We start from the raw sequence: 16194 nt of genomic DNA, 5'->3' as shown, positions 1-16194 counted from the left end.
GCAAAGCTACACAGTCAGGCCTTACCTGAAGAGAGGCATGCTCTTAAGGTATGCTATTCTACCTCAATTCTCAAAAAAAGATGAGTGGGAGGGGCAGGGCCGGGGAGAGAATTCTCAAGAAGCTGAGTCCTTACAACATTTGCTCCATCTGTCACAGGGCAAGGCTACTGACAGCAGCCCAGATGTGGAATCAACTAAGTGTCCTTCAGTGGACAAATGGATAAAGAGCCTGGTGTGGAATGACACAGTAGCATGGACAACAATGAAAATGCACTTTCTGCCATTTGCAGTGACACGGGTGGAACTAGAGGGCATGGTGCTAAGTGAGATAAGCCAGGCACAGAAAGACACACTGCATGGTTTTTACTTCCATGCAGAAGCAAAAACGCTGGTCTCATGAAAACAGAGAATAGTGGTTTCCAGAGTCTTAAATGTGTGATAGTGAGGGCAGTTAGTAGGCAAGGGGGTACAGTCAGGTAAAAGCCTTCTAATGTTCCACAGCAGAGTGCGAAAGCAGCAGACGCCATCAATCAATTTATACTTCACATAGCTAGGAGGAGAATGTTGGATGTTCCCAATATAAACAGACATACCTCAGTCTGATCTGTGTGTGTGTGTATGTGTGTGTGTGCGCGCGCGCGTGCGCATGTATGCACCCTTCACATGTGAGACAGTGTTTTCCATAAGTATGTACAATTACTACGTCAATTAAAGGTTTAAAAAAATTACTGAGAGGCTACAAGCATCCGAGACAAGGAGTTACATCTACGGATGCTGCTACAGACCCTCAGGGCCCAGCCAAGCTCTCTGTATATTGACTGTAATAAATCTTTAGTGGTGACTCAATGGCACAAAGGAGAACCTAGGTGACCATAAAGTTAAAGGGAGTTATGTCTTTCCGGTGGTTTATATATGACATATTCTCACATATACAAAGTTATCAAGAGAAAAGAAAGAAAACTAGGAGGGTCCACTAAAGAAAACAGGCATAGGTAGGTGAACATGTTGACATCAAAGACAGGAAGGAGGGAGCTGAGAAACAGCTTAGTCAGTAACCCGCTAGCCCTTCAAGCATAAGGACCCCTAGAAGCCACATAAAAGGCACATGAGGCATTTATCTGTAACCCTAGAGCTTCGAGGAGAGCAAAATGGGAGGAGGAAAAGGAGGAGGACGGAGAGGCAGACTCCTGTCCTAAGCATCCAGCCTAGCTTATCAACGAATTCCAGGTTCAGTGAGAGGCCTTGTCTAAAAAACAAAACTAAACAAAAAAACAAAGGTGGAACAATAGAGGAAGATCCCTAACCTCTGGTCTACACAAGCACACACACACACCCATACACACATGATCATGTGCACAAATACACACATACTACACATGTGCACAAACCCCTATGTTCATATAAGAACGAGAAATGAGACAACAGCCATCCACTTATACATGCCTTACACTTACAGACATATAAAATGTGACTGCAACCATCCACATTATATTCAGCATATGTATTATATACACATGTGCTTTGATGGGCAGAAGATATAAGCTGAGCCAGTGCCCCTCAGCATTTCCATTTCTCCCAAGCAAGAAGATCTACAGTGAGGAAGAAACAGGGGTGTGGATTATGAATGATTGACAGGAGAGGGTCAGCTGTCCAGGTACATAGACTGTCTTTTTTTCTCCCTGAGTTCTGCAAATACTTGAGAGCCCGAGTTGGCTTTTGGCCTCCTGTGCCTGAAATAGTGGTTCCCAAATGTCAGTACAAAAAACAGAGTAAATAACAACTGCTTGCTGAACTATTAGAACAATCTGTACACCGTGCCGAGGAGAGCCTAGGCTGGAAGCCTGGGTCGGGTGGCTCTGCTCTAAAGGCCAGTGCTGAAGCACTGCCCAAGGGAAGCCACTCCTGGTTCTTGGGCCACGGGGTCAAGGACCTCACAATGCAATTTTCTCCTCAGTCACTGTACTGACCGCAGCGGAGTCGGCTGGGTTAATGATCAAACCGTCCAGTCAAAACCACAGTGACAGGCAATGGCCATTGCCTTCCGTCCCAACTGAGAAAGGCAAGTTGGAGAAAAGTCTATACAGATGGGAATATCATCTCCTCATATACAGTTCCTGGAAGATGCTACAGTAGGGTGCCATCCCTTCCAGAGGACAAAGAGGGGAAACACCCCTCTTCGCTGCTAGCTTTCCTATTTTCCTGACTGAGATAACTTCACCTCACTACTGAGAACATGGATCCAGTGCACTTGGGTGCTGAGTTGCCATCAGCTGAAAATGCCCACAAGGGAAAACATTGCAGAGTATTCAACCTTTTACATGTGTCCTGCTCACAAAGCATGCGTTGCAATTTTTGGGTTGCCATTTTAAGGGTTTTTGGAATTAGTGGATTGAATATAAGGAAAACCTCAACTTCACATTTTCTTCTGTCAGTTGTAGCAGCTCCGCTCTCTGTGCTAATGCTCCATTATCACACATCACCTTCATTGCTTAAACGTAATAAACCTGTGAGCAAAATGGAGCCCTTGAGGTCTTCACATCCTTGGTCTTAAGGGGAGGAAGAAGGCCAGGAAGAGAGTGGGTGTGTTTACAGAGCTGGGGCTAATCTAGGGGCAGATCACAGTCTCCTACTTTCCCTGACCTCCCACCGCAACAGAACTGCCTCCCGTGAAATGCTAAGGAGACTGAAGGCGGAGCCCTGCACAGAGCCAGTGGCACAGGGACAGGAGATTACCTGTCTGACAACAACAGTCAGGGCAGGTATGGGTGACCCTCTCCTGCAGTGAGGGCTGACCCACCAGGACACAAACCAATGCGGACAGAGGACATGGGGACTGAGGACATGAGGACAGAGGACATGGGGACGTGTGTGCGTGAAAGAGGGAACTCACAGGCAAGTAGCCCCTGGCTTAGCCCCTGGAGAAGGTCCTCCATCCTAAACTAGGAAGGGCCAGAGAACTTCATTTCTACCTCACAAGCTCTGGGGCAGGAGGCAAAGGTGGGGCAGGAGGGAGGAGCCAAACTCCACTAATATCCAGTTACCCCTCTGTCTTTTCTGTTTGTTTTTGAGACCGCATTTCTCTGTGTAGCCTTGGGTGTCCTGGACTCACTCTGTAGACCAGGCTGGCCTTGAACTCACAGAGATCCACGTGCCTCAGCTGGGGTTAAAGGAGCGTGCCACTATGCCCAGCCGGTTACACCTCTATCGGTTTCAAACACTAGAACCAATGGGCCTATTTAACCTCTCACCCTGCCCACACCATCCTCAGGAGGGGGCACAAGTGGGAAGCCCCACTCCCAGCCCCCCAGCCCCACTACAGGTTTGGGCTGTTTTCTCAGCAAGGATCCAGGGACTGGTTCTAAGTACAACTCAGGGTGGAGAGCCACACAGAAAAGAGAGTTTACATAGGGGCTGACTGTCAATGCAGCAACTCCAAGGCCACCACTCACTGAGCTTCCCAGCTGGTTCTATTTTCTCATAGAAATTGAACATGAGTCCTCCGTCCCTGGAGGGGTTCAGGGGTCACAGCTCACTAAGGACTGAACACAGCGGCCTGGGCAAGCACCCTGAGCCCAAGGTCCACTTCCACCCTTTCTTTTTCTCTTCTTAAAGGAAAAAAAAATTGCAAAGTTTATATTCTGGTTGAACTATTTCATAAATAGCTGGAGTCAAGGGTTTAAAAAAAAAAAAAAAGACTTAAAAATACCAACATGTTTTCTAACAGTCCAGCCAAGTCACTGTGGAGGAAGCCTGGATTGCAGGAAGAATCAGCAAAATTCCCTAGATAAAAATCTAGGAATGGGGGGGGGGTTGTTGGGGGAGTAGCATGCACAGCTTCAGACTGATTATCTGACGGGTCAGACGAACACACCCATGAGATAACAAAAGACATTTACAAAAAAAAAAAAAAAATTCCACAAAGAGAGAAGCATTTGGAGGACAAAAAAAAAAAAAAAAAAAAAAAAGAACTATGGAGACTCAGATAGTGGTAGAAATTAAAAATTCACCAGCACGCTTGAATGATCTAGTTCAGGGTATGTTCGTTAAGTTGACCCCGAGATCAAAGAGGAATTGTGCAATGTGTGAGAGCCAATATCTGATGACAGAAGTAGTCACAACCAAAGAAACTAGAAAGAGGGGAAAATCCCAGCACATAGTATATTTTCCCTCTAGAATTTAATGGCTACTTTGCTCCTCAAACTAAACTTTCTCCTTTAAAAGACAGGTCAGGCATATAAAAGTGTATTTTATTCGCCTGTTTCAATTGTTGTCTGGGAGGCTTACTGCCTCTGTCTTGTGTATCCTAGGCCTAATCCTGGAAGCTTCTAGCCTCCATACAATCTAACTTAGGCCTAGAATGTTTCAGCCTCTGAGACTTACTGCTTAATGAGCTCACCCTTACTTGTTCTTTCTGAGCTCTGGGCTGGCTGGTTCAACTCAGCTGTCCTGGCTCAAACTCTTCTCCCAGCTGACTTGTTTAATCTGGCTTCTCTCTCAGCCTCTGAATTGTTCTTCTTGGCCTCAAACTAACTCAGCAATCTGCTCTAATCTTCTCGCTTCTTCTCATTTTCTGGCTCGTTCCATCTTCACCTGAGTTCTCTCTCTGCAACCCATCTATTACTATCCTGGTAAAACTGCCTCCTCGCATGTAGCTTCCCTTTCCTCTCTCTTCTGAGAGTTGGGCGTATCCCATTCTGTCAAATATTCTGATTTGTCACCTTTTCTGCCATTCACAATTAGACATCACTTTCAAACATGGGTGCTTCCTTCTGTAAACTAACTTAAAAGGCATATATCACCACACCTAGACCTAAACTTTTCTTTACCTGATACTTGCTCTATCTGAGGCTGGCCTTGAACGCAGATCTGTTTGCCTCCTGGATTAAAGGTGTGTTTGTATTCCAGCAAGATCACACAGACCTAGAAGGTTTTTGGATGTGATCTCTAGCCAGAACAGCCATATTCTGAATGAACATTCCTCTACACAGGCATGGTGGTGCACACCTTTAATCCCAGCACTTGGGAGGCAGGCAGATCTCTGGGAGTTCTAGGCCAGCATGATCTACACATCAGTGGTTCTCAACCTACAGGCTGTGGCCCCCTTTGGGGGTGGATGGACCCTTTCGTCGGGGTTGCATATCAGATATTTACACTATGGTTAATTAACAGTAGCCAAATTATAGCAATGAAGTAGCAACAAAAACAGTCTTAAGGTTGGAGGTCAACACAAAATGAGGAACTGTATGAAAGGGTGATAGCATTAGGAAGGGTGAGAAACCCTGGTCCACAGAGTGAGTTCCAAGTCAGCTGAGAACAGCATTGTTGGGTTTCAGACCCAGGACAAAAGTGGCTGAGGTGTAGAGACCAAACCAACGACATTGTGTGTTCAGGGCCAGAAAACTTGAGCCCCTGGAGTCTCCAGGGAAAGCCACAAACATACAGTTAGCAACTGTTCCTAGGAGCTTGTACCCAGGGCGAACCAATCAGAGCTACAGGTCACAGTGACCAGAACAAATGAAAAACTGTAGTCTGGCCCTGGTTCCCTCGCTTAGCCCTGGGCCTCCAGCCAATCAGCTTAAAGGGCAACGTTCCTGTACCCTTCTAACCTATCATATAACAGCAAGGCTTGGGAACCCCCTCCCTGCAGTTTTTCCCCTTTAAAACTCCGGTTCCCCTAGCACTAGGGGCCGCCATCTTCCCTCCTCATGAGGGGGCTGACAGTCCAGGCTCTGAGCTTGAAATAAAGGAGACCCTGTGTAATTTGCACCCGGCTGATTCCTGGTGGTCTTTGGGTGTTTCACAACTTGGGCATTAGAGAGGTACATGTTCCACATATCAAAGTGGACCTGGCCTCCAGGTTCTTCCAGCATCCCTCAGTCCCTACCTGTTACAGGGTGTGGCTGGCCTGAACTTTCCAACCCAAGGTCTGGGCTTCTCTATATAATCCAGACTTTTTGGTTTCCTCCCCTTCCTCTCATTTCCCTACCCAAGACAACTTCCCCGGCCTTGTTTCTTGTGACCAGGAGCCCACCCAAGAGCTGTACCAAATAAAAACCCGCCTTTATGCTTTAATCTGACTTGACCTGGCTCATTTCATTAGTGGAGAAAACCTATTAAACATTAAGGAAGAAAAGCTTGCCAGAGTTTTGCCAGGGAAAGGCTTGCCAGAGTGAAAGGATCTATGAATATTCCCACGTTAATAAAGTTTTCCAAATCAGGATTCAAGAAGAAAAAAAGGCCCACAAAATTCCAGGGCAAGGTTTTCATACAAAAGATTCAAAGTCAGAACCTGATGTATGCAACTTTCCCAGAAGCTCCTTTGGATGGAAGGTGTCAAAATTCAGAAAGCGGATGTTTTCCACCCTGAACGCACACACTTAACTAAGTCGTCACTTAAAAATCCAGGAAGATGAAGGCATTTTCTTTTTAAAATTTTATTTTATTTTTTCTGGAAACACCTTTTATTCAGTTACCCATAGCAGAAAGGACCCCAGAGATAGTTGCCAAAAAGGCAATTTTTCCACACCAGAAAGGAGTCATGACTCTTGATAGATAATATGGATTTTTTTCCTGCTTCCAAAATTTTTATCAAATCCTGTGTCTCCCAACAAATGAGCAACCACTGAGAGTGAAAACCGAGACACACTCCTTTGGGGAATGGCTGTTAGACTCCAGTCGGTATAAGCGGTGTGAGCAGGAATGTCAGTCTTTCCTCCTCTTCTTTAAAAGTCTATTCCTCCTAAAGTATCATTCAGGAAAACTGGAAGTGAGGGACTAAAAGGTCAGGGGAGGGGAGAAGGGTGGGGAGCACACACCATGAACACAGGCGAAATTAAAACTGTACAAACTCAAGCAGTGTATAATAGTCTACTCCGAGACACCAAGGGCAGCTTGAAGGAATTCACCATTCTGCAGGAGCCGGGGCTGTGTGCTGTGTGAGAGCTGGGCCGAGCAATTCACTGCCTTGAAGTTGTAATTCCCCTGGCCTATGCCGAAGCCTGGGTTCTGGGTTCTGAACCATGCCTCCCACAGGGAGGGCCTCTCATCCCACAACTCGGCCCACACAAGAAGGTAGGGGGTTATTCCTGTGGTTGCCTTCCCTGGCAGCTCAAGTCTTCCACATTCAAAGGGACATGATGGACCTATTATTAAGGACTTTCTGAAGAGGCTCAGAATCATCAAACACAACAAAACTGAAGTTAGGCAACTTCCCGACACTACGCTCCCATAGATTTGGGGGGAAAAATCCTTCATCTGAGTGCCACCAGGAAGGATAGCAGGCTATCAAGAAGAGACTTGATACTCTATGAGCACATACAGGGGGAGGAGGTCCTCCTCAGTCACAGTCATAGGAGAGGGGAGAAGGGGAAAATGGGAGAGAGGAAGGAATGGGAGGATATAAGGGATGGGATAACAACTGAGATGTAATATGAATAAATTAATAAAATATATATATTTTTAAATCCTTCAGTTCAGTCAACCTCATGTGGTAGGTTCCCGATGAAGAGTTGGTGACTGTCAGGGTGCTGCCTCCCCATCCTTGAAGGTTCCACACCTCCTGGTTAACCAGCTTCACGGATTGGCCGGGGTCCCCTCTATGGAAGGATATTGATCCGTTACTTTCAAACTCTCCGCTCTCTCTCTTCAGCCTTCGCAGTGGAATCTGAGACTCAAGCTTCGATTCTGGACGGGGCTATGAAGGTGGCACACTTTGACCATGGGAGGTGGTATACCCGCCACTGGAACAGCCCCACAGAGAGGAAGGTTCTTACTAGTCATAGATGCCCAAGAAAATGTCCACAAGTCCTGCTGTGCTGGGGCCATGTTGGCTGGCGGGTGGGGAAGCACTCTTCTGCACGTCCTCAGAAGCAGCTTACTCCAGTGCGGGCTCAGGCTGGTCCTCTCGAATGTCAAGCACAGGTTCCCGTTCCAGCTCGGCTCTGGTTCCAGGTTCCAGCTCTACAGCAGGCTCCTCTAAATGTTCCTCCAAGTCATTGATGACAATCTGATCATAGAATGTTCCAGAATCATGAGGCACCACCTCTGGCATCTGCTGTCTTTCTTCAGGCTCTCCTACTTCCTCAGATTCCTCCGAGGCTCCATGACAAAGCCATCAAAGACCTCATCTTGGTATCTGAAGATGTCATTGTGAACATAGAATTTGTTGGCAACAGAGCCCTCTCAGGAGCGAGGGCGAAGGCCTGCAGGAACCTCCGCAGAGCCTGGCTGCTGTTGGATCGTAGCCCCATCACTTGGACCACCACCCTGTCATTCAGAGTGGCATGAGCATTCACATGGTGGATCTTGGTGTGGCAGTTGGTGGAGTTTTATGACATCACTTTTCTGAGGACTTCCTTCTGCCCGTAGACTCATCTGCTGGCTTCCCATTGGAATCCAGGCCCGTGGGCATAGGAAGAGTTCATTTCCATAAAATCTGTGCAGCATGTCTGGAGCCTGGTTCAACAGGGTGTAGTACTGGCGCACAAACTCCTGCCCGGCCAGCAGGGGACTAGGTTTCTCCACCATCGCTTTGGTCGAGTCAACCTGCATGGCTGAGAGGGAGGATGGGGCTGTTGCGTGGGAGGAGGTGGCGGTGTCCCTCATGCGATGCCTAGGAAGACATTTTCAGACTTGTGCCTCTCATCTCTGGAATTCCCACCTTCCTCTGTGAGCACTGGAAAATGTGTTCATGAAATATTAAACCAACAATGAAGACAGCACGGAGCAGGGCCCCCATACAAGACAGAGCCTAAAGGAACTGGCAAGGTGGTGCAGTAGTGGAAATCATTCACCACCCAGAAAGGAATGGAAGGTTCCAGAAACTCTTCCTCCAAAGATGACCTTGACAGATTTCCTATGTGGCTGGCGACATTGAAAGGCGATTTACAACTAATATCAAAAATTAAGGATAAAAAGTCAATATTGGCCACATAATTTAATCATGAGAGAAAAAGTTAATCAAACTTATATTAAACGGCTCATCTGTGGAGAAGATTCCACAGTTGCAATAAAGTAAACACTGAATATTGATCTTGCCCAAATCACAGTACAATTACAATACGATTACGGTTGGCAAAATGAGAACTGAAAAACAAGGGACAAGGGGAGATAAAAGCAAACCAAATACTGGCACAAAGGATAATGCCTAAAACTGAGAAACAGCTACACAACTGTTGTTGACTAGAAATACACGTGCGACACCCACATGGCAGCTTATAACAGCCTGTAACTCCAGTGCCAGGGAAGCCCGATGCCCTCCTTCTGGCCTCCGCAGATCCCTGCACACATGTGGTACACATAAAATAATGCAGGCATGTATATATGCACACACAGAGTAAACAAACAAATGAGTTTTTACAAAAAGGAGGAGTGCAGTTGTGAAACACTTGACAAATAGACATTCACTGTGGGGTCAATCACCAAGCCGGAGGGTGAGGGGTGAGGGGGTGGGAGGATGGGGAGGGTGCGGGGTCAGGGGGATGGGGAGGGTGCAGGGTGGGGGGTGGGTGCGGAGAACATGCTGCATCTACAATACACAAGGAACCACGCTGCGTGCAAAACATGTATCAATGCGCAAATCATAAAATGTTCTTTTGAGGGAGCTTTAACTCTGCAATCAAAGCCGGGTGTAAGTACTTCTAAAATAACTTACTCTGCTTAGTGAAGAGAAGGAAAACAAACAGGTTGCTATGACAGATAACACTACAGGGGCAAGGTGGAGAGAGGAGCCTCCCTGAGAAATGGTATGTGAGATGGGAAAGGGTGAGAAGGAAGTTGACTGTGCAAAAGGAAAGCCTTAGGGTAAGAGGGAAGATGGATGGTGTGATCACTGAACATGTTTTGGTGAACTCAAGACTATAGCTTGGGTCTATCACAATGACCAGAAGAAAATAAGAGACAGAGTGCACGCTTGTGTGGGACACCTCATGATACCCAGCCAATAAGACCCCAAAGGAAGACAGAGATGAAGTAGAAGAATCCAGAAGGACCCCAAGGAAGTCTACACCCCCCCACCCCCCAAAGGCAAACAGTGGGGCACCTCAGCATCATAGAGCTCTCTGATGCAATTGTGTGGGTCACACACCAGTCCGTAGACTACTGTTGAGGGCAGGTGACCAGAAATGGAGACAGAAAATACAAACTCCAGATCATTTTGAAAGGAGAGCCCAAGTACTGGAGGGAACGAAGAAACAAAGAAAACACACCAAGGCTAGTTCCCTGTCCACGTTGGTAACATTTTAACTCACGCACTAGGGAGGAGGCAGTATCACCCATGGATGGGGAAGGTAACAAAAGAGGCAAGATGGAATAGGTGAGACTATTAATAAATAAAACTAATTAATAAATCTTGACTTCATTTTCGGAGAAGCAGGCAGTTGGAGAGTTCAAAACACAAAACAGTTTTAAAAGTGCGGTTAATGGAAGCCTGCTGGGTACAGAAGAGTATGTAGAGAAAACAGGCCCAAACCACAGCAGAAAGAGGAAAAAAAAAAGTCAACATTTCAACACCCTACAATGAAGGAAATGCTCGCAAAGGACCAAAGAATAAACAGCAGGATCTGGGAAGACAAATTGGGAATTCCAAGAAGGAAGTGAGCCGTGAGCAGAATGCCCGTGAAGCAGCATCCCGGAGAGAGGGCAGTAAAGCATCTTAGGAAGGTGACACATTGGAGAAGCCAGGGCGCTCAGCTCCATAGGACTACCTGTGTGACTCACTCCCCAGGAATGGGACCCTGCACTCCTCCTCTAGAAGTGTGCTCAGATGACCTAAAGTTCCAGAATACTGACTCTCAAGGATGCTCCGTCCTGCCAAGCTTCCACAGAGGGCTCCAGGAAGCAACCAGGAAACCCTGTGACCCACCTGTGAACTGCAAAGGCTCTGATGGGCAAGCTTCCCAACCAGGAAGCAGGCAATGTCCTGGCAGAGAAAGCAAGCTTTGTGAGCAGAGGGCAGAACCATTTTATAGGCTGCTATATTCTTCTAACTCAGGGCCTGCGGGAAGGAAGCTATAACGTCTCATTTGACTGATGCAGACACTGAGACGGACGGGGTAAGTGATTTGTTGGCAATCACACAGGTAGCACGCAGACAAACCATCTTGCTCATTCGATTCCTCCCTACATCAAATACAGCTGAGAATCAGATCCCCACATTCTAAAGCTATGACCTCACATCACAAGCGGTCCTTTTAAAATATGTAACTGGCAAAGACTGGACACGTTCACAGAATGCAAGGGCTTTGCTGCACATACACACTGTGTGCAGACGACCTCAGTCAGATTCATTACCACCTCCCACAACACAGTGCAGTGCATCTGACCCTTAAGGTCTCACACCCCTTGGACTTAAGAACTGTTTGGTCGCCAGCTGTCCATTTGCCTCCCTCCAGGCCCCGACCACCACTGCTCAGCTCTCTGCGCCTATGAGTTTGCCATTTTTAGATTCCACATATAAGCAGTGTTTGGCTTTCTTGTCTGTCTTATTTTACTCAGCACCGTGTCCTCTAGATTCATACATGGTATCCCAAGTGGCACAAACCTCCTTTAGACAGCTGAATACCCAGGCATGTACATACAGGGACTCACCTACACACGTGCACACATACGCCGTAATTTCTTTTTCCATTTATCACCAACAGACAGGTATTTCCATATTTGGACTACTGTGACTAATGCTGCGATAGCTATGGAGATGCAGATATTGACGTTATTTCCTCTGGGTATACACCAGAGACAGGATTGACAACACAGAAGTCCTTTCTACTCTTCATGAACCACCATGCAGTTTTCCATAACGCCTGGACAGTTTGCATTCCAATGGGGGTGTACACGTGTCCCCGTTTCTCCACACTTCATGGACAGTTATCATCTCAGCAACCGAACAATGCTTAATGGAAATTCTAAGAAGGTAAATCAAGGCCTCTTCCACCAGCATGGTAAATGCTCACACTCAGTAAGCAGTCTTATTTGGAGACCTCAACCACGGGCCAAAGACGCAGGACTTAGAAATCAGAAAGACTTGGGTTCAAATTCCAGTTCTGTTCTCTGTGTGTGTGTGTGTGTGTTGTGCATGTGGCATGGTGTGATGTGTGTGTAGTGTGGTGTGATGTGTGTGTGTGTGTGCATGCGTGGGTGGGTGGATGGTGTGTGTGTGGTGTGTGTGAGGGTATAGGTAGTGTGTATGCAAGAGTGTGGGTGTGTGGATGGTGTGTTTTGTGTGTGGTGTATATGCAGTGAGGTGTATGGTGTTGGAGGGGTGTGTGCCTGTGGTGTGGGTGGTGTGGGTGTGTGCACAAATGTGGGTGGGTGGGTGGTGGGTGGGTGGTGTGGGTAGGTGTGCATGGGTGTGTATTTACTTGTAAAGCCTGAGTCCTAAATGGCAGGGCGTTACAAAAGGTCAGCAGTGTGACCTAGGTGAGAACACCGGTCCTTATAGGTTTAGAGCATTATTTTCTTCCTTTTTATTTCTGGATTATACCGCCATGCCTCAGGTTCAGGTGGCAATCACTACTCACCAATGAGGTTCAGATGGCAATAGTTACTCATCAATAGGATTTTACTGGCCTGTTAAATCTTTTCACCCAAAAATGTAAAAAATAATCTGACAGAAATTGTTCTTGAGATTTCTGTTTTAAAAGTGATCTTAATGCATTTTGTACAATATTGTAAAATTACTTGGTATGAACATGTTTTCCAGTTGGAGCTTGGTGTGACAGCCTACTTTTATGATCTAGTACTGCGAGGGTGGGACAGCAGGAAGCTTGGGTGTTTAGGGACATCTTTGAGACAGTGAATTCAAGGCCAGCCGGCAACATGAAAACCTGCCTCAAAACAAGCGAACAAAAAATATTTTGCATTTATCTCCAACTAAATTTGTTTTCTTTACCCCAACATTTTTAGAAGTGCTTGTTTTGGAAGTTTCCCTAATATGTGGTGACTTTGATTCCGCACACCCAGGATGTGATGGTCCCTGATAACAATGAACCTGTAAAATGTGTTCCATAGGTTCTAAAGTAACTGTGCACTTTGGCCATGGCTCCTCAACACCTTCACATCCTGGGATCTACCCACAGCACTGCCCACTGAGCACTCCTGGTTCCAAGGCGGCTTAAACTCTCGACTCCCCACCCATGACGGTCATTTCTTGGTGTGACATTTACACCATGCTTCATAGCCACCTACAGGCTACAAAGCCACAAGCAGGAACACACAAGCTCACGGGGCTGGCAGTGCTTTCCCAGCAAAAAACCACCATTCTAAATATTGAGGACGAATAGAGGAAAACACATTGTTTTTGTCATTTAAGAAAACTTGCATATATACAAAGCCAAAAAAAAAAAAAAAATTTAATTCAGCTATTTGGCTTGTGGCCGCTCAGAGTTACATGTTCATCATGAGCGTAGAGCTGATTGAAAGCACATTTCCATGAAACATTATTTTCATCAGACAACCTTCCATCTGCCGAAGGACCACAGGCTCCCTCTCGTCACATCAACAGCACCCTGACTGCTGCATGCTATTCACAGAACCCTGAGCAACATTCGAGGCCACCAAAATCTTGCTTTCATTATATCACCATTAGCATTGCCTTGGCCAACCATTTCCCCCACTAGATCCTGACCCATAATGCAGCAGGCCCCAGGAAACACACATAGCTGTCTGAACTAGTATACGGAATCTGATTATTTTTAGCAACCCATGTGGACTGACAGATTAAACCACAAGTTAGGGAACTACAACCCAACAAATGGTACCTAGGCCCTAGCACATACCATCAAGTTAGTTACACAGCGCACAAGAACGTTATGGGCTTTTCTCCGGAACCGACCATGTGAGGGGACGCCTACGTAAACGTGCTGTTCAAACACAACCAAAGGGATCTTACCCAGACCGGATGGGTGAAGAGTGTGAGGAGCCAGAAAAGGCCTCCTGGAGTCAGGAACATCACCTGAAGGATGAGGAGGCATCAATAAATACAACAAACAAACATAAGGACTGGCACTGAGCAAACAAAGTCCAGAAGGGGCATCAGACCTGAGACCCAGGCATCTGCAACAAGTGTCTGACCTTGACCTGATCCCACTCTCCTGGGTCTCGCTTTTCCTATTGTTAGGACATTGTTAGTTCAGTTAGTCAGTCCGTTGGCCAGGCTCTTGCTGCACATCAGAATTGCTTGAGAGCTTTTCAGAAACCCTGTGTGACCAGGGCTGAGATTTGCCTCATGAACCAAGCTTGGTATATAATCACCCCCCTGGCAGGCTTCTTAAAAGCCCAGTGTAGACTGCATCCCAGACAATTAAAGCAGCGTGGTGGGGTGGGGATCAGGTCCCAGGCACCTCAACATTCCCAGGCTGGTGTCCAGCTGTACCCAAGTTGACACCACTGTTCCAGACCCATGCTTGGTTTCCTGTACAGGCAGTGAAGGACAGGAGAAGAAAATAAAGAAGCCCGTAAGTCTCTCCCTCCCTCGTTCCCAAGTTAAAAAGGAAAGTGAATTATCAGAGGCCACTGGTGACTTCTAAATGGGTTTGCACAGAGTAGCCAATTTCAGGTGTGCCTGTCCTTCTTGTCAGTGCATGACAGGCGGGAAAGTTCCAAACAGCTCTTGTTCTAAATTTAAAACCCAATGGCATACTTCTCTACCAACGACTCTCTGCAATCCTTGGTTAGAATTTGATTTGCATGGTTACCTGTAACATGAACGTTGCATTCCTCACTCCTGAGGTTACGTAAACACTCTTATTAGGCACTGGTGAGCCAAGCAAACAGTAATTAGAAACACTGTAGACAACCCTTTAAATCTTTGCTGAAATTACATGTTTCCTGCACCCAAGCCCATGTGCACAACATGTTCACAGCATTGCGAAATCAGAGCCTCAGAAACACAAGCTACCTCAGGGCCTCCTGGGGACTATGTAGGGAGCTAACACCGACTTTAGAAAAGGGCTGTTCTCTGCCAGCGCCTTTTCCCAGCTGGGTCAACAGGACACTGGCCCTGTATGGTTTAGAAGTCCCAGGTGAAAATGAACTCTTCAGGGATCTGGCAAAGAACCCCTCTAGAGACAGCTTTTATTTCCAGAAACCAAAAGAGCATCTGCACCATGGCACGGCTTATAAAACAATGGCAGGTGACACATAAGGCTAAGATGCTAGGCCAGGAAACCCCGGACCAAGCAGAGCACTGTTCCACCCTTAGTGCCCAAGCTGCAGCGGCTGGCTTACAGGGCCTGATAACGTCAGAAGCGCCTGGCCTTCCTGGCTTACTCTAAGATCTCGATCAATGGTAAGACTGCTCCCATTCTCCATTAGAAAGCTGGCCCCTTGCCACCTTGCCAGAGGCTGGGGGCAGGCAGAAAGGAGTCATAGGCAACAGCCATTGGTATAAGAAAGGCTGCTTAACCTATCCAAGGGCAGAGCTGAGGGTAGAGATGACCTCAGTGGCCAAGGAAAACCCCTCCCTGCATAGTGTGGGCCTCTTCAGAGATGCTGAAAGACTAAGCAGCAAGAAAACAGGAAGCTGGAAAACAGCCTGCTTTCTTCATGGGAAAGCTGAGGCCTACTGCCTTTATTAAGTGGCTCTTTCCAGCTCAAGCTTTAAAGGGAATACAGCTCTCCACTTTGGGAGTTAGGAGAGGGGGTGGCCTTGGAAACAGCCTGAATGCCCGCTATTAGCTGACCAAACACACACACACACACACACACACACACACACACACACACACACAGATTGTTATACAGCATTTTAGGGCAGTCAGTGCATGGATGCCTCCCTATGACACATTATTAACACATGAAGAGAAATAAAAAGTGCAAATGTCAGAGAAGTCACTTGCCAGAAAAGCACTAGGACAGAGTTGCTTTTCCTTTAATATCCTTCAAAGCAGTTTGAGTTATCTTTTTCATCTACTTACCTGCCTCTCCCCCTTTAATAACAGACACTAACTTGGTAGAAGTGCTACTTTTGGTTTCTTTTTTTATATTAATCTACTCACATGAAAACAAAGCAATGCTGTCCTATAGATGTTTAGGAAACTGCAACTCCCCAAAATCCCTACATCAAGTTAAAGCTGCAGCTTTTAAAGGAAATTAATAAGCAAATTACCATGAGGCTATTGGGAGTAAAGCCTAACCCGGGCAGGCTGGTGCCCTGATCAGAAGAAACGCTGGGCTGCAGGAAGAGATACCAGGTGTGTG

General features: G+C 46.7%; 1 protein-coding gene and 1 pseudogene across 2 annotated transcripts in view; both read right to left on the bottom strand.

Moving 5' to 3' along the window:
• The window catches only part of Ano6 (anoctamin 6), a 174535-nt gene that overhangs the window by 121021 nt on the left and 37320 nt on the right, over positions 1-16194 (bottom strand). The window contains exon 2 of one of the 2 annotated variants that reach the window (XM_051160263.1): positions 13886-13948. The exons of the other annotated variant lie outside the window; for it this stretch is intronic. Coding sequence (XP_051016220.1) covers positions 13886-13948 — 63 coding nt within the window. The remainder of the gene's footprint in view (positions 1-13885; positions 13949-16194) is intronic. 2 annotated transcript variants of the gene reach the window in all.
• LOC127201589 (ras GTPase-activating protein-binding protein 1-like) lies at positions 7120-9252 on the bottom strand (annotated as a pseudogene).

Source organism: Acomys russatus, chromosome 17, assembly GCF_903995435.1.
Source record: "Acomys russatus chromosome 17, mAcoRus1.1, whole genome shotgun sequence".
Classification (NCBI taxonomy): domain Eukaryota; kingdom Metazoa; phylum Chordata; class Mammalia; order Rodentia; family Muridae; genus Acomys; species Acomys russatus.
Note: the sequence above shows the minus strand (reverse complement) of the source record. Positions and strands in the feature narration are given on the sequence as shown.